At 45.7% G+C, this 18516-nt stretch overlaps 2 protein-coding genes across 6 annotated transcripts; one reads left to right on the forward strand and one right to left on the reverse strand.

The window, feature by feature from the left end:
* Window positions 1-633: 633 nt before the first annotated feature.
* Window positions 634-4646, forward strand: LOC111836484 (retinaldehyde-binding protein 1-like). The gene is made up of 7 exons (XM_023797798.2): window positions 634-727; window positions 913-1041; window positions 1481-1682; window positions 2540-2718; window positions 3256-3414; window positions 3507-3617; window positions 3708-4646. Exons 1-7 carry the CDS (start codon window positions 716-718, stop codon window positions 3852-3854), a joined length of 939 nt encoding a protein of 312 aa, XP_023653566.1. The 5' UTR covers window positions 634-715; the 3' UTR covers window positions 3855-4646.
* Window positions 4647-4905: 259 nt separating this feature from the next.
* On the reverse strand, window positions 4906-16945 carry LOC111836483 (monoacylglycerol lipase ABHD2-like). 5 transcript variants are annotated; one of them, XR_002836444.2, is made up of 12 exons: window positions 16794-16945; window positions 14573-14651; window positions 14232-14447; window positions 11391-11566; window positions 10980-11147; window positions 10380-10563; window positions 10029-10121; window positions 9815-9907; window positions 9634-9703; window positions 9308-9392; window positions 7783-8402; window positions 4906-6132 (listed from the first exon to the last, which is right to left on the reverse strand). XR_002836444.2 is itself a non-coding variant. In XM_023797796.2 (11 exons), exons 3-11 carry the CDS (start codon window positions 14438-14440, stop codon window positions 8197-8199), a joined length of 1284 nt encoding a protein of 427 aa, XP_023653564.1. In that variant the 5' UTR covers window positions 14441-14447; window positions 14573-14651; window positions 16794-16945; the 3' UTR covers window positions 4906-8196. The 5 variants fall into 5 exon arrangements, 2 of the variants coding, with proteins under 2 accessions (XP_023653564.1, XP_072554364.1); XR_002836442.2 differs by having other exon boundaries at window positions 4906-7628; XR_002836443.2 differs by having other exon boundaries at window positions 7506-8402.
* Between the last annotated feature and the right edge of the window lie 1571 nt (window positions 16946-18516).

Consider the following 18516-nt stretch of genomic DNA (forward strand, 5'->3'; position numbering starts at 1 on the left):
CACCAGCAATCAGGGGCTCAGGGCTCATTTTATAGAGCCAGCAATCAGGGCTCACCGTGCAGCGCCAGGTGTCAGAGGGGCTGTGGTGCCTGATGTCAGCAGGTAGGAAGGATCCTCAGTAACGTGACTAGTGGACTGAACCAGTGGCTAAAGATGCTCCAAGACAGCGCCCCCTGGAGTGGATGGGCAGAATTGTTCATGATGTTTTTCAACTTTGACACCATCCTCTTCTCCGTAACCGCCTCGAGTTCCCTGTATGACCCAGTGAAACATCCTCAGCATCCCACTACACACATCAAAAACCACAGAGCCTCCTCAGAAAGCAGAGTCTGCTCTGGCCTTTCTTATAAAGCGCCGCTGTGCTGTCTGCCCAGCCCAGGTGGAGCCCCAGGGCTTTGTAGGTCTGCACCACCTTCTCTTCCTCCCCCTGGATGGTTACTGGTTTGAGGGGCTCTTTGTCATGTTAGAAGTCCACCACCATCTCCTTTGTCTTGCTGATGTTGAGCTGCAGGACGTTCTCACTGATGATGGAAATGGCCCTCATGTTTCCAGGCCTGTTTCTGTTTCCTCTGTTTCTCTTTCTCTCTCTCTCTCTTGCTTTAATGTGTAATAGTAACAGGACATGCTATTGACAGACAAGTCGATTCTTCAGAGGGAAGGACCCAGATCCCCTGTCGGTCTCCAGTGTGTGTGAAGTTCCTCGGGGTCTCAGAAGATGACTGCTGTGGTAAGCAAGCACAATTCTCAGTTTAACTGTGGCTCCCCTTAATTTTATAATACGTTAATGTCAAGCAGAATTACTGGGCTCTCAATGCTACCTATTATGTGTGGATTCACAATTTGTTTGTCTTAATGCTGACATATTTGCATTGTTAAACTGTTCTATCTGTCCATCTGTCTGTCTGCACCCAGAGTGGGACTTTCCGGCTGGTATCGGAGGAGGAGCAGACTCTGAGAGCCAAGCTAGAGCACCTCACAGTCAAGGACCACGGACCGGTGTTTGGGCCCTGCAAGAAGTTACCAGATCACACAGTGCAGAAGGTAGGAATCCTTGCCTGGCCAGGCTTTGCATTAGCCCCACCTATTAGCTGCCAACCAGTGTCTATCTCTCGTTAATGCCATCTGTTAACTGTAGCTGCCACCTACTAGCTGTTTCTCATTAGCCACCATCCATAAGCTGCCACTTGCTATCTGTCTTTCGTCAGCCACCACCTATTAGCTGTCTCCCCATAGCAGTCACCTGTTAGCCACTGACCATTAGCTATCTCTTGTTAGCCACCAATTATTAGCCACCACCCATTTACCACTACCTGTTAGCCACCACCTGTTAGCCACCACCTATTAGCTGTCTCCCCACAGCAGCCACCTGTTAGCCACTGATCATTAGCTATCTCTTGTTAGCCACCAATTATTAGCCACCACCCGTTAGCGGCTAACCCATTAGCCTTCACTCACTAACTTCCTTCTGTGCCCTTGCAAGGCAAAGGATGAGTTAAACGAGACGGATGAGAAGCGAGCACTGGCTGTAAAGGAGCTGCGTGCTACCATCGGGGAGAGGGCCGACGAGGATGAGGTGGCGTGGGGCGTGCAGAGCCGATTCGGCGAGCAGTCTGACACAGTGTTGCTGAGATTCGTTCGGGCACGGAAGTACGATGTGGGCCGTGCCTACGAGCTCATGAAAGGTAAGGGAGGGGGGCTAGGGGGAGTGTGGTGACTCTAAGTGAATGGTACTGATTGTGCTCTGAAAATGGGCTCCTGTCCCACCCCTAACAACTCATTTGACAGGCCGCGTTATGTCGCGTCCCGTCTGCCTCTCATCTGCCTCTCATCTGTCTCCTCTAGTCTGTTAATTGGGTTGTCCAACAGAGTCTAAGGCTTTATAGGAGTTATGACAAAAGGATCCTTTGTATGCAAAAGATCGAGCTGCTTCAGCAGAGTGGGGGAGAGAGTGGGGAGGCGTGGGATTCTCACACAGGATGGGCAGTGAGCACCGGAGTGTTTGGGTCACGGCCTGGAAGTGCCGAGACTTGGAGCATGCATGGTGGATCCAGGCCAAACATAAGGTGGGGTGTATCTGAGGGCGCTCTCTCTGGGGCTAATTGGGGCCGAAAGCTAAGACAATGGCATCGCTGTGTTTCCCTACCGTGAGAAATGCTCTGGGAAGCTAATGGACTGGGCCTTAGTGCAGTTACAACTGAAGAAAACAGCTGATGAGCTTTACATTCGGTCTGGGAGCAACACAGAGGAGGATGAGGAAGGGCATTTTTAGTATTTTACCTTCATTATTTTTTAGAAAATGTATCCTGTGGACTGAGTGAGTTTGCTGTTCAGTTGTACATGGAAAAAGTGTCATGGAACGGAGGGAGAAATTAACACATTTGAATTAACCTCAGAGTGTGCAGGCAGTATTAGAAAGTTCATTTACACCAGTTCCCTTGGCCCCAAAAGAGGCAGCCATGCATATCTGGCTCCGTACAGGGTGCGGTGTAAGAGCAGCCGTTGTCAGTCGTGGATGTGCCCCCTGTCCCTGTCCTTGCAGGCTATGTGCGTTTCAGACAGCAGTACCCTGAGCTCTTTGAGAACCTGACCCCCGAGGCTGTGCGTACTACCATCGAGGCCGGTTATCCCAGCATCCTGCCCAGCAGGGACAAGCACGGCCGAGTGGTGCTGCTGTTCAACATCGAGAACTGGGACTATGAGGAGATCACCTTTGATGAGGTAACTGTGCCTTTAAGGGCACTGTGAGTGTGTCTGTATTTGGTCTTAGTACTTCTGATTATGTCACTGACAGTGTGTCATTTATTGCTGTTTATATTGGACTACTTTGATATGTTTTAATCTAAGTACACTGAATAGATTCAGTGAAAAGGTTGTAACAGCCATTGCTGGTGTCTATGATCCATCTATCCATAATCCATCCATCCATGGTCCAAAATTGCTTATGTAGTCCTTACGGAAACAAGCTGATGATGAGATTTAAAAAAGAGTTTTCCCCTACTCTGACTAGTCTCTAATTAATTATTTTAATTTGATTAATTCAATCTGTGTGGAGATCGAACTTATTTAAAATGATATTTAATTTAAATTAGAAATAACTATTATTATGGCAAAAAACCAGCGTGACCTTATTTCTATATTCAGCTTTTAAATGAGCAGAATCATAATTAATAAAGAAACTATCTCTGCTGAGTGTTAATAATATTAATAAAAGGTGATTCATCAAGTTGACTCACCTGGTCGACTGCACATGCCCAGATCTTGCGTGCCTATTGTGTCATCCTGGAGAAGCTGCTGGAGAATGAGGAAACCCAGATCAACGGCTTCTGCATGATTGAGAACTTCAAGGGCTTCACCATGCAACAGGCCGCAGGCATCAAGCCCACAGACCTCAGGAAGATGGTGGACATGTTGCAGGTGACTGTAAAGCCCCTCGTAGCTGTTCACAGAGGGAGTTTGTTGGCGTTTTCCAAGATGACCGACTACCTCTCTTTCTGTGGTGTGAACAGGACTCGTTCCCTGCCCGTTTCAAGACTGTTCATTTCATCCACCAGCCCTGGTACTTCACCACCACCTACAACGGAGCAAAGCCTTTCATGAAGAGCAAGCTGCTGGATAGGGTAAGCAGAGAGAAGACCATGTGGTTGGGGTGAGGCTTTGGGCGGCTTTGACCAGTACAGTTTTCCTGACTCCACCCCTCATGTTTCAAGGTCCATGTTCATGGGGATGATCTGGAAGACTACTTCAAGGAGTTTGATGTTGAGATCCTTCCTGCTGAGTTTGACGGGCAGGCGCCCAGCTACGATGGCAAGGCCACAGCAAGGCTGCTCTTCGATTCTGAGGACACTGCCCTTTAACTCTTGACTCCTGACCTTGGTCCCACATTGCATATACTGGATAGTCAAAGAATATACCTATAAGCTTATTTTCATAGAGGATATTTTAAAGAATAGAAGAACCCGTGTTAAAAAACAAAAAGCAGAGAGAGAGAGAGTGAGTCCAGGCCAGTTCCTTCATCTTGCCAACCCCACCCATCACCACTTCCCTGTGTACAGCTGGCAGAAACCACAAGGAAGGGTGAGCTTGGATATTCTCATGAAATATGGTGACTCATAATCTCCATAATCACACCAGGCTCAGCCTTAACCCATTGCAGCATCTACAGAGTTGGGGGTTAAGGACCTTGGTCAAGATTCAGGCTTGGACCAGCAACCTTCTAATCACAGGCACAGAAGTTTAGCCCACAGAGCCAACATCTTAATTGTGCACAACAGTTATACATATATATACCCTGAAGGTGAGGACCTTCAGCTCAGAACAATGTAATCCTGAAAACAAATCCAGCTCCTAAAGCCTGGTTAAGCCGTAAACAGTGACTCTGATCATGAGGCCATGCTAATATGTTAATATGACCATACTAGGTGGTATGTCTGTGCTGCGTTTGATGACACCTTGGTTCTATAAACCTATATATAAGACGGAATACCACTGATTGGACTGAGACTTCAGCCTTTTTAATGTGCTTGGCCAGGCTGGATGTACATGGGTTAGCAGGACAGGGAGGGTCACTCCTTTCCGTTAAGTATGGGCATTACATAAAGTATCACACCTAATTCTATTTGCGTACTGATTTTATATGTGGTACCAATGTAGTGTGCAATGCAGGTAATGTCACTGATACTGTGGGGAGCATTATTTGTTAGTTTTAATGTAAGTACATTGTGGTGTATTTGTTTAATTATATTAACAATAAAAGCTATTGGACAAGATGGGGCAAGTGAGGAGAGAAAGGTCATACCGGTAATTTGATCCAAGTGACACACAGTTACTGTGCACTGGCAAAAGTAACAGGAACAAGAAACAAGACAAAGATTATGGCCATAAATCACAGGACAAGTAGGACAGAACTGTTTACAAAAAAATAATTTATTCAACAGAACTGTACTTTTAATACTCACAACACACACCAAAACATTCTGTTCAACAAAAATACACAAGTGAGCTGCAATGCACCTACAACAGAACGTCAAGTTACATTTTTACAAGTGAGCGAGTGAAGCCTTCTGTACTTACACACCGGTGGGTTCTTCATCAAAGCAAGTCAAGTCGGACAGGATACTGAAAGCAAAAAGACAGAGGGCGGAAATTCCCAGAGGCTGACAGCCCAGTTCTTTCCCTTTAAAAACCTGGCCATTTTTTTTTCTTTGTTACCAGTGACACTGATGATTTGTAATGTGTCACAATCACATCGAGTCAATCGGCTAACCCTAATGGACAACAGTGTGATGAAATTACACACGATGTAAAGGGCCTTCCACCCCCACTGAAAATGAATAATTATAATAACAATAATAATAGTAACAACAACAACAAGGATTTAAACAGCTTTAAGTCATAACTAACTGTCACTCATTCTTAGTCATCTATTACACATCTGATATGTTCTGGAGGCTTCACAGTGACACCTTCCCACCCCCCTGCGACCCCCCCCCCCCATATATGGACCACTGCCCTTTGTTCTTTGTCTTGTGTTTGGCCCCTCGTTACCATTCACTGAGGATTAACCGAAGGTCCAAAACAAACACCAGACAAGTGCATGTACAGTCATACTCACACTGACTCTACATACATTCAATAAATCAATTTAAAAACCTTAACAAAAAAGATACAAAATAATAATTATACCAATTACTTTGTTTAATTACATTTGGCCTTGTCTAATGCAGAGAACCATTCAGAACCTGCAACAATGTGGAAAGTCTAGAAAAGCAATAAGTATCTGAGCAGGGCCTGGTGAAGCAGGCCGATCTCACTGCATCTCAAAAAGTTTTTTTTTCCAGCTCTTTCTGCAGCAGTGGTCCAATTCCATCTGTCAGCCTTTTGGTTAGCAGATTGGACTTTTCTACTTGCAGTACAATGACTCTATTGGCATTTCAATGCTATAAGATGACACTTTGGTGTTAAAGCCTATAATAGGCTAGTGGAGATTGTGCAATGCTGAGTCCTGGTCTTCCGTCAGCTTATGCAGGTAGTCTTTGTTGATGAAGGGCTGTTCCACTCTCATGTAGGTGATGCTTTTGCTCCCTCTCTGTACTTCTGTGAGTGAGGCTGGCCAGCAGGGGGAGCTTTCTACACCTGTATAAGCAGCAGAGGGAATTCTCCATATCTGTGACATTATGGAACACGAGTCTCCTAACCAGCAGAGGGAGCCATTACTAAAGGTACATAGGGCTGTCGTTCAGTTGCTGCTTAGGAAGATGCCCAGAAAAAGGGTGTAACAGCTAGAAAAGCCTGATTTCCCTCACAACTCACCAAGGATTCAAAATAATTCTAAACTGTCATATGTAATAAGATTCACACTAAGTTTTACTAACATCATTGGCTGAGCAGGAAATCTTACCATCTCCAGTTACAGGGCAAACTCATGATGGTAAACCAAGTTAAAGTTGACACAGGCCACAACGATTCATTGAACCCTGTAAAAGCTCAATCACATACAGGTGGGCAGGACTGAAAGAGAACTGATGTAGTAACATCACAGAAAGTTTATCTGGTCTACACTGGGAGTATATAGCAGGGGGATTTACGTTTACCCCACAACTGGAAACTAAGAAATGGTGGGGATAAAAAAGAAAGAGCACCATGCTCTGGTTTCCCAGGAATTCCTTCTAATGATGTAGCTGTCTGGCTGTGGATCTTCTCCAAGAGAAGATGGAACCCACTGCCTAAAAAAAAAACAACCCGCAGCACAGAAAGACGCCCTCCCGTGATTCAGCCGAGAGCCGAGAACACGCCATGGACTTTGGCTTGAGTACCGCACTGGCACAGACTGGAGCGTGGAATGCCGAGGTTTGGAACACACCGCATTGAGAAAGTGAACATGTACACAATGGATGATGGGAATGACAAGCTAAAGCTAGAAATGGTAACCAAACAGAGGGGAATTCTGGGAAGCCCCTTTAGGTCATCCAGTGCTCCTCATTCTCATTGTACTCCATTTGAGACACATGGTCACACAGCCAGGCTGGGCTTCGAAACATCACTTACTGAACACTAATATATAAACACTACCAGGCAGGGGTCACACGGCATATCAGCATTACTTTTTCATCTAAAGACACTGAGATCTTCACAATGCAGCATGGACCAGAGGTCTGCACTCACTTAGAGCTCAAACAGGGATATACAGGCACTCAGGGCTTCCAAAAGTACAGTACAGATCATACATCTGAGTATACCAGGAGCTCGTCACCATGCAGGGCAGACCAGGGGCTTGCAGAAACTCAGGGCTAAAGTTCTGAGGCTCTTCTTTTGGTCATGGATCGAGCCTTGCTCAGCTAGAGAATGGCTTCCAAAGCAGAAATGCCCACTTCACGAGGAGACGAGGACTGACGGTGTAAAGTGCCGAGGAATTATACAGGTAAGCTGTCATTTGGCCTCAAGTGAAGACATGGTTGCTTTGAGGAAATGGAGGAGTATTGGGCCTCTAAGAGAGCCGCGTTTCTTACTGGTGGTCCGGACGTGATCTTCCACAGTTACTTCTCACCACCATTTCAGTGAGCACTCCTGAGATAAGGCCCATCAAGAGAAGAGATAACCGTTCAGAGAAGGCAGCTGAGGCCTGGACCGAACTGTGGAAGAAGTATATGCATCTCAACACGCTGGAACAAGCAGGAAGTCGAAACATCACCTGAATATGTTCTCACGTGCTAGTCAACACTGCTTCATTCATTTAACATTTACGTCAATGTTTACGTCAACGTTTACAACGGAGGAGCATTTTACCCAGAGTGTACGTCCATGGTGTACCGCATATCTTCGGCCTTGTAGAGAAGGTAAGAGGACGGGGGGCTCAGTAGGTGCAAGTCTCAGGGGACCAGAGTCCTAACCCTGAAATCCCAACATTGCTCGACTTTCTTTGGGAAAAGGGGGCGGGGGCAAAAACCTGGAGGTATAACAGTGAAAAAGACAAAGCCAGACACTTCCTTCATTCTGTTTACCACGATTTCAGATGGACACACCATAGGTATCCTTCTCCAGATTACTCAGGGAACACTAGCAGTTGAGAGTAAGTGCAAGGGTCCCAGAAGAGAGGAGCCGCTCCTGGTGATCAGTGAAGTGGATTGGCTTTATCTTGAGAGAAGTCCATGGTGTGAGTGGGACACAGGAGCAGTGTGGAGGAGTGAGGAGGACTGCGTGTTAAACCTTCTCCTCAGTCTCCTCCGGGCAGCTGTCCCTGCTCTGGCATGGCGTTTTGTTTCGCTCCCATTGGCAGATTGCGTTGGCGTAGCTCACGATGACCTTATCCATCCAGGTGAGGGGCTGCGGAAAGAGTACGGCCCCCTCAAAGAAGCCCAGGTGGCCCCCGTGCAGTGTCAGGACAAACATCACGTTGGACTTCTTATCTGTGAGGGTGGAAAGTGTCACAAGAGTCAACATGGGGAAAACAGGCAGAAGTCTTGCTACTAATGATTCTATCCTCTGTTTTTAGAATGAGTCACGTCCGAGTTTGTTGCGGTTGCATATATGGTGGAGGCCAGCTTCAGAAAGCCACATTTCCAGTATCACACTGTACAGCACCAGTTCCTCCAGAACATGGTGGGTCTCAGTCTCGACTGGGAAAGAGAGTTTGAAGCATAATTAAAAAAGTAAAAAAAATATTTCCTTCAGCCCTGAAATCTGAGATTCAGTGACTGAGACAAGACCGTAAACAGGGCTCTGTGGCCAGTGGGGATGTGAGCGAGGCAGTATGGCGCGATTCAGTGATGCTTCAGTACACAGCCATGACAGCTGCTGTCTCAGCAACCAGAACCACCTGGCATCAACAGCGAAAGGTCCTCAACATGATGCCACACGGCGGCAGATACAGAAAGTGGCTGATGGTTGGGCCGGGATTAAATCTGGGTGGGCTTGTGAGAAGCTCATCGCCGCACGTTTTCTTAAATAGGCTTAGATATTTACGATATGGTGACCGCAACAACAATACAGCCATGACTGCGGTGTCCTACCTAAAGAGCACCACTAGAGGGAGCTCAGACATTCAGTTATACTGACCATGGTGCAATATTAAAAAAACTTAACCTTAATAAGGTTCAGTTTGTAATACATTACACATATAACAATAATTATAATGTATTAATTAATACATAATTCTAATAATTCCCAAGATAAAACAATTCACATTCAATAGTGAAAATTTTAATAAAATGTATTAGAAAAAATATTTATTTCCATTAATCTGAAAGGGTGGGCCCAGCTGTCAATCTGGGTGGGCCTGGGTCTTCAAGATCCGCCAATGACACCACATTACCTGAGAGTGTGTGCGGGATGGTCAACAGTGATTGGTGAACCAGGGGGTCATCTTCAGAATTTACTAGCAGGAGGGGAACATTGACCTGAAACAGGGCAGGCCAAATGCCTGGTTACCATCATACCACTGCATTTCTGGTTTCTAAAATAAGTGTTCAACAACTGACATCTGACAGATCAAACCGATCATTTCAAGCAGATACTGAAGTAGGTACTCGTTACTCGTATCGAATATTCGTTCTATTTACAATCCTGTGTAAATGACTGCCAGAGAATGAGGCTTCAAGTGCAGCATACGGTCAGAGAACGAGAAAAAGGCCGACTTACATTATGGACGTAATGCACGCAGCTCTCCTTCTCGTAATACTCCTTCAGTGAGCTATGCCCGTGGAACTTTCTAGGAAAACGAAATGAAAAGGAAACGTTAGAAGTGCCATAAAAAGCAGTTTTTGTCAAGCTAGAAGAAATCATAAGATGCCACATGCAGAGGGACGCTAGGAGGCGTTACCTCATGATGTTGTCGTCGATCTGCATCAGGGAGGTGGCCGTAAACAGCCGACTGAGGTCCACCATCTTGGAGTTCCCGCCAAATAAGCTCTTCCTGGAAGACGCATGGGAGATGGACATTTATTCACGTTTAACTGAGGATCACAGTACATCTCTTCTGCATTTTAAATGAACAGCACCACACAGATACAGGCCCGTGGCGGCTGGGACGCTACCTGTGCGACAGGATGATCTTCTTCATGTTATCTGCCATAAGGAAGTTGTAGAACCTCCTGAAGTGGTCCCACTGGAGGAAGGTCTCCTGGGCCCTGAGCCACACAAAGAGACGGAACACTCAGCAGCTGAGGTGACAGCCTGCATTCTCTTCCGTGGCCACAAGAGGCTCTTTAGAGAATTTCGCTTCGGATGGAAAAGCGGACAAAACGAATCTCGTACAAAAATCTACGATGACGTTGTAATCGAATGCTACAGGTGAAGAAAAATGGCCACCTGACCCTTCGGTCCAGGAGGCACCCAACACACATAAGTCCGATTCCAGGCTCCCCTGCCAGCGCCGGGCGGCTCACCTGAGGGCGCTATAGCCCTGGCACACGCTGACGCAGCACAGCACCCTCTCCTGGTTGCTTGGGTTTTCCCCCAGGAACTTGCACACAATGTTGCCCCCCAGGCTGAAGCCCACCACTATAAGTCGGGTGTGGGGGTAGGCCTTTTTAATGTAGCCCACCATGGCTGAGAACTCCCACGTACAGCCTGAAACGACAGTCAGCTGTCAAACTCCTACTAGTACAAACCAATTCTACAGTGAGTCACTTATCTACATATAAATGTTTTACTCCATGCCAAAAGAGTAACTTAATTTCCAACAACTTTAACATCCATCTACACAAACATTGCCCTGACACATTGCCCAGGAGAGTGAGATTCTTACTCCCCATTTAATGTGCATTAGGTATTTACAAATTGAAGGCACGCACACTGTTTAATTGGTACCAAATTGGGGTACAGGAATGAAAAAGTAAAGCTGCCAAGCACATCTGAGTCAGTACAAGGAATCAGTCAACAGTATCTAAGGGCCACTTACGGGCAAGCAAACTACCGGGAACAGTTCTGCTGACGGTGATACATTTAAATGAAGTACATGAAATATGGCAGGCTGATATGCTCACCGTACGTGAACATGCGAGGGGAGGTGAGCTCGATGTCAGGCAGGGCTCCCAGGTGGTTCAGGACAGCACACCTATAGCCCTGCTTCTGTGAGTAATCCACAAAGGTGCGGATGTAATGCTTCTCACTGTGGTTTCCAATTCCAGGACATATAACCATGGTGACATCATCTGGAAAGACACATTAGGTTGTCTAGGATTACAGAACGGAATTTCCCGAGTTACTTACGCCAGATGCGACAAGGTGGAAAACATGACAAGGTGGAACATTTTCATGCCAGAGAGGCATCGATTTAAAATAGACGTGAGTCAGCTAGACCGACACATACTTTACCAGAAAATCTGGGCTAAACAACCTTAAATATAATAGAGTATATAAAATCGTACTAGTTAAATGAAAAACATTTTTCATACATCCAGTTTGGTGATCCCCCAGTGGTTCGAAAAGGTCGAAGGTGGCAGTGGCCCCATCCAGCATGGGCAGAAACTTGCGGTGACCGTGAGGATGTGGAGAACTGACCCGACCAAGCTTCCCATACAGGGCTGTCTGTAAGTGGCCACTTTTACCCCAGAGAAGGGGGGGGACATACCTATGATAAAAACAGAGGCATTTAGGCAAATTATTGGCAATAATAAACAAACAATACAGACAATTAAGCCCTTTTAAAAAGTGACCTGAGAAAGGTGCTGTAACATCATCTGAGTGATGAGGGAAGCAGGAAAAACAGTATATTCTAGAAACAGGGGTGTGTAATCTTATCTAGAAAGGGCCGTCGGGTATGTGGGTTTTCGCCGCAACTTCCCCAATTACATTACCAATTAGAGGACTGATTGGCTGAAGAGTCCTCACACCTGGGTTTGAACAGCTGACCTACAGGTTATCCCAAAACCCTGCAAACACACGGCCCTTGGTAATATGACTGCCCAGCCCTGCTCTAGAAGGACACACGGACAGGCGTATCAAATGAAAAAGCCCTTCAAAGTTGTTATGTGTCAGTTTTGCTTCTTTGATGTAACCATAAATTTCCGGGTCAGTTGTTCTACTAAAACAGCAGGTGCGATCATAATGGCCAAACAGTTTACGCTGTGTACAGGAACGGGCTAAAAGATCCTGTCTACACTGGAGGATACGTTTCCTTTCAGGGGAGATCGTGGTGGGGCATTCTAATGTGGACAGTGCGGCTAAGCATGACCCTGAGCCTGGTTCTGGTGCTCGAAATCCTTGATGGTGACCTTGCTAGTGGGCTGGCAGCATAAACGTTTTTGCTATGCGGCTCATGCCTGCCCACGGAAAACCGCTTCGTGTGGTTCCATCACAGCTTCATCACGCTAATCGAGTAGGAGTACAGTCTCGCTTTAGCGTAAATGGCACAAAATGTGCAAGTACGGGAGAAGGACAGCATGGAGTGGTGGAGTGGTGAGGTGGAACCAAGGCCTTGCGCCCCCCCCCCTGCTGCTCCCACAAGCTCTCACTTGGAGGGGAAGGGAGGAGAAGACTGCTGAGGGGTGGATGCCGCAGGTCAGGGGCCCAGCAGAGGAGACATGTTGAACCACTGCAGCCACTACGCCCTGCCTGTTTTCCCATCCAGCCCTTGAGTCTTGCTCCAGTAACAATAACCCTGCTCTTCTCGTTCACACCCATACATCTAAACCAAAGGGTCAACCATCTGTGTATCTGTGTGTCCCCAACCATCACGGTGCCTTGTGTTAAGGCACATCAGCTGAGGCTGCACTACCTCTCATTCTGAAGCGAGCTTCAGCCACCAGTTCCTGAGCTGTACTAGCAAGGCAGCCAATAAGATTCCTAAGATTCCTAACTCGTCTTAGAACAACTGCAATCCAGCAGATAACACACTCAAACAACCCTATTCTAAGGCTCAATGTCAACCATTTCAAATATATAACAATAAACATTGTCACTCATCTTGGTTTGGACTCTAGATATCTGGAGATTAGAGCACTGTTAAACCCTGTAGTTACACACTTTACCCTCCCAGAATTAAGCCACCAGTCTGGGCACTAAGATAAGAATGACAACTATATCCAGAACATGACTCATTGCACAAATTAAGGATCAGCCTTAAAACACAGAAAGAACCAACCAGAGATTCTAATTCTGTTTAGTGACAGAGATTACAACAATGTAATCAGCTCTTTAAATAAGTTCTTAAGAGGTTCCCAGGTGAACCCGGATTCCAGAGGCTTCTGAGAAATAGTATTCCAACAGCACACTAAAGATAGATGTTTTACGCACAAGACAGGGTGTGTATGGGAGCGGTGCTGTTCCGCAGGGGACTTCGGCATCTAAAGCACTGGTAAAATAGAGGTAGTTTAATCATCCCCATGGGGATGATGGGTAATTTTTAAGTATCCCATCTTAATCTCAATGAGAGACACTAGCATACATATATACAGGTAAGAGCTGATTATTTTTAGAGTCTGCCAGCATCCAGTGCTCTTGAAACAGGGCCATTCTCGAGGGTCCAATGGTCATGTGATTACTGCCAACCACGGGGTTCAAAATCCACAACCTTAATGGGCACAGATCCCTAACCTTCCCTAGCTGTAGTCTGCCAGTGGTTACAACAGACCAGTATATTTTGTAGCACCTCCGAACCAGTGGAGTAGGGAAACACAGTTAGATACAGAACAAGGCTAAAATCTCATACTAGACATATCTACTGCCAGATGTTTATAAATGATAGATACTGTTCTAGGTTTTCACTTCTAGCCTGTCAACCTGGGATATTCTGGTCTGAGAAGGTGACCGTGAAGCAGCCGTTTTAGAGCAGAGCACTTAGCAACACACAGCTAGCTCAGCAACGCAGAAAACCCCCCAAGGAATAAACCCGCAGTCCCCACCTGGGGTCCTGCTAGAAAGCTTCCAGTTATATAACACAGGTGAGCAAAGCCAGACAGAATCATTAGCAGTCACATGGAAGGCGACAGACAGCTTCAAGAGAGACAAGCCATCTGCACTGGGGATTGCAGGGACTGTGCTGCCAAGCCTGGGGACAGCATTGCCCACAGAGCTAAAGCGTGTGGTGGAAGGGCCCAGAAACCCAGCGTGATTATTAAAGAGAGCTACACTGCTAATCCTGTGAAGGAGCGAGTATTAAAACGCGAGCATTCAGGGCCAGAAGCATTACGGCGCTAATCCGGGGAGTGGAAGTGTCCAGAAAACCCTACAGCGCCACAGTTCCAAGCTAACGCCGTGCTGCTAATTTGGAAATGAAGCACGCAGGCAGTACTTACTCCTTGGTGAGCAAGGGACAGGACTTGAGCAGGAAGCGACTCAGCGGCGTGTCCTGGTAGTTGATGGCGGGCGGAGCGGTGGGGCTCTTCAGGTTCAGGCAGCGCACGATGATATAGAGCACTGTGGCCACAGCGGCCAACTTCATCCCATCGAACATGGCCGGCATCTCTGGGGCCAGAGTCTGGACCTCTGCCTCGTGGGCACTCATGGTGGATCTGAGTGAGAGCAGGAAAGAGATGAAACGCAGAACGCAGCTGTGTGAAGGGGGCAAGACACTGAGTTTCATCCAGAGGATGACAGAAATGTTGTCCAATTTCTGTAATGAAACAGCTCGGCTTACCTTGCTGGTATCTTTTAGCTTGTGAAAAATGAAACTAACCCTTCCAGCAATCTGCGGTGTCACAGTGATGTAGCAAATTCTAGGGAGAAAAAAAATAAAATGAAGAATCTCTGACACCTCTGGTTCTAGTGCACTCAACATCCCATAATACCAGCTGACAGACAGCAGCAGGGTTAGAAACACCTCCCAGGCTGCTTACATGCGCATGTTGAGCAGAGCGGCTACATACACCTGGTGTTTGGGTTTGCCTGTAGTCACTATACCAAGCTCTATTTTTATAATACAGAACACAGGTGGACCCAGCCTGCAAAGGCTCCCTCACTGTAGCAGAATGGCCACTTTCTACAAAGAGTTCAACTACGTGCAGTTAAACATGTACTTAACACATTTGTGGTATCAATTACCACAGTTTCAACATGATACACTGAATTTTATATATAATACTAGCAGGATATATAATACCACTAGGTGTTGTCTGACGTGCCTGGCAGTCACGTGGCAATATGTAATGTGCTAAAATGTAGTCGCATGACACTCATAACCAAAGCTGACTTCATATCTTAATTTAATGCTTTATTTGAACTTTTTAGGAGCCAGTAACATACCATTTAAATTCAAAATGCACTAATCACTGTCTCTATGGTGTATCAATGACATGAATAAAGGACTAATTAAAAAGAAAATACAAACACATGAAGGATTGAAGCCACTGCAAAATGCTGAAAAGATATGAAAATTGACAAGGAAAATGCTCTTTTATGTACCTTTCCTAAAAACGCTGTGGAACTACACTAAATTTCCCAATGACTAGCCAGCATAACACTCAAATGCAGGATATGAACTGACCATGCAGACTTTAGTGTAAAAATCATAAATATATTTTTCGCCATTTCCAAGAATAATACTGAAATAAATACAAATATCTTCCGTAAATAGCTTCCACCTGTACACCTTTACTAAGGGAAAGGGTCTCCTATAACTTGCCGTTCCAAAGGAAAACGGCACAAAATGATCCTAAAAAATGTCTGGCAAAATACAAACGTGCTGTTATTCTGTAGCATCAAAAGGTCACTGTGTATAGCATTTAGTGATAAAGTTTACGGTCTGTCAGCCTATAAAGTATCGATTTCAACTAAATGATTTCTTGTGTGCCGCAGGATCCAAAACTATAGCGTTAAATTAGTGCCAAAACTCACGCGCATAAAAACTACGCGCGTGTATGCGCTCGCGAGCAGAAAATCCATGCTCTCTACGCGCTCGCGTTCGCTGGACCCTATCTACGCGCTCGCGTCTGCACAGCACTCGCTGGATAGGAGGAATTGTGACACTTTGGAGGCGGGTTTTTATGCGCGTGAGTTTTGGCACTAATTTAACGCCATACAAAACAAGCCGATAAACCACAAACAAAGGCAGCATCTGTATTACACATGAAATAACACAATAACATAAAAACTACTAATTTCATTATTATTATTATTATTATTATTATTATTATTATTATTATTATTATTATGGGCTGGCCCCCCGTCCAGGGTTATTCCCCGCCTTGTGCCCGTTGCTTCCGGGAAAAGCTCCGGACCCCCGCAACCCCGAATAGGACGCGCGGTTACAGAAAATGGATGGATAATAAAAATGTAAACGCCTCCCACTTAGTGTGGACTTTCGGTGAGACTGAAGTCACATCGACCGATCTAAACACAGCGAGCCAGTGTCACAGTCACACAGCACAGAGGGTGTAATATACCGGAGAGAAACCCGCGGGATGCACCTGCCTGCTGGGGGTACAGACTGCGGCCGGTGGAAAAACAGCCGCTATGGCAGAAAGGCGCAGTCAGTCAGCAAAATAGTGCCGTCTAGAGCATTTTGAGAAGATACGCTCGTAAGTGATAAACCGGCTAAACAGATACCTATAACATTTCCGATTTAAAAAGCAGGTGAAAAACGCCCAGACAATAAATGGCGACCAGCTAAGCCGCCAGACAGGATGCTTTAAAACCTGGACAAAACATTTCACCATTGAAAGCCGGAAATCCGATCGACCTGCGTCACGCTGCCATGTTATTCTTATTTTATATTATATTAATCCCAAATTGCACATCACTATAAAGAAGTATACCGTTTATATGGTGAACGGCGCTATCTGTACGATTGACCTCATATCGCGACACGCAGTGAGTAAGCAATCTGCAGCCTTCACAACATTACAACCAGCGGTACATACCTGTCACTTTCCCCGGGGCTCACTCGTAGTTCTCTCGCTAACAAGTCTTTCCATGTAGGTTTCTTCCATTTATTTATCACTCCAGTCCTTGTAGCACTTTCCTCCCCGCGCGCAGAGATAGTGAAGCGCTTAGCAACGCGGCCTCTCCCCAGTCCAGGATGAACTCATTTACATATCTCTCTCTTCATTGGCTCGCTCTCCACATTGCATAATTAGAGGCGGTCCCTCGGCGGTGGTCGGCACGCCTACTTCCGGTATTGCGCTGTCGCTAGATGGATGACCGGGACAGTAGATTGTTTGTTTATGTGTATAGGGGATTATTTTAGTCCAGAACTTGCAGGGCAGATGACTTTACATGCAGGTTTTCATTTCATTCCACGTGGATCGCGGAACATTCACGTGGCCAAGTCAAACATAACAAGGGTGCCCTAAAAAGGGGATGGGGGTGTTAGGACGATCCCAACGGCCCCTGAGTGACAGGTATTTTGAACATCGGATTGGTATGGATTCGGGGCTTCAGGCCCAAAATCTCTAGCGGTGTCCCTGGATATAACTTTTTATTTCCAAAACGCGGATATAATTCAGACATTTATTAGTAAAAATGTATCGGTTTGCATTAAATTATTTGTAAATATGTTTACTATGTTTATCATAGTATTTCTAATAGTAATGATGCCCGCGTGCCCTCCCCCCCACCTCCGGTCCATAAGCGAGCACTACTGTTTTCTCATGACTGCTGGAGTTGAGCCCAGCTCTTCCTTTATGGATATCATGCTTACTGATGTCTGTCAGTTGGATGATTCTGCAGCTCGTTTAACTTTTCGTATTTGAGGTCTCCAGTTTGCATGATGCCTTTTCTTCCTGGTTTTATTTTATTTTAATTGACCTTTTTTTCTTGGTGCTGATGTGGGTTACGAATTTCCCGTGTGTTCCCCAGAAATTGCTGGTTGAGGTTTAATTCTCTGGATTCATATCTTGGTATTGAAGGACTTTCTAGCGGTTTGAGTAGATTTTTGTTGTTTGCCAAGGTCAACATTAATTCTTTACATTAGATATATGCAACTTTGTTTTCCATTTGTATCAGTCTTTCTAAAAGCTTGGTAATTTTAATGAATAGTATGGGCAGGAGGTAGTGAATTTCCCAGTCAGCCATTTTTATAATGACAGAAATATTATAGGGGCAGCGTGTGGCTCAGTGGGCTTAGCCTGTGTGCCTGTAATCAGAAGGTCACTGGTTCAAACCCAGCACATCTGCAGGTCCTTTAGCAAGGCCCTTAACCCCCAGCTCTTCAGAGACAGCTTACTCCACAAAGAGCAAGTTGAGGGAGGCATAAAAAGACAAATTCCCCACAGGGATCAATAAAAGTATTAATAATTATTATTATACTTATAAAGTGACAATATCTCTGTCAAACAGAAAGTGTAACACACAGTACAGAAAGGGGAACCACACTGATGATTAAATAAACATTAACGAGATCAATTTGCAGTTCACTGTCATTATTCATTCTTGAAATGTGACTTTGCACTTACAGTGGACCCTCTAGTTATGACCGGCCTGACATACGAACAACTTAATTTTAGTTTTGACTTACAACCAAAGTTTTGAGTTATGACCCGAATGCCGGTTGAGGCCAAAACATGCATCCGCTTGTGAGGCTGTAAACAAAGAGCTGAGATGCCCGAGAGGCGTCTGTAAGCGTCAGTCTGAGCCCAGATATGC

This window comes from Paramormyrops kingsleyae, chromosome 13 (genome assembly GCF_048594095.1).
Source record: "Paramormyrops kingsleyae isolate MSU_618 chromosome 13, PKINGS_0.4, whole genome shotgun sequence".
Taxonomy (NCBI): Eukaryota; Metazoa; Chordata; class Actinopteri; order Osteoglossiformes; family Mormyridae; genus Paramormyrops; species Paramormyrops kingsleyae.

Bases quoted from the DNA above. Each gene is read 5' to 3' on its own strand.
- LOC111836484 (XM_023797798.2), top strand. The intron at 2,719-3,255 runs GTAACTGTGCCT...GCACATGCCCAG, and splicing joins AGGAGATCACCTTTGATGAG to ATCTTGCGTGCCTATTGTGT. The intron at 3,618-3,707 runs GTAAGCAGAGAG...TCATGTTTCAAG, and splicing joins AGAGCAAGCTGCTGGATAGG to GTCCATGTTCATGGGGATGA.
- LOC111836483 (XM_023797796.2), bottom strand. From the start codon at position 14,440: ATGAGTGCCCACGAGGCAGAGGTCCAGACTCTGGCCCCAGAGATGCCG. The intron at 10,122-10,379 runs GTGAGCCGCCCG...TGTGTGGCTCAG, and splicing joins CAGGGCTATAGCGCCCTCAG to GGCCCAGGAGACCTTCCTCC. The intron at 8,403-9,307 runs GTAATGTGGTGT...CCACCCTCACAG, and splicing joins CATCCCGCACACACTCTCAG to ATAAGAAGTCCAACGTGATG.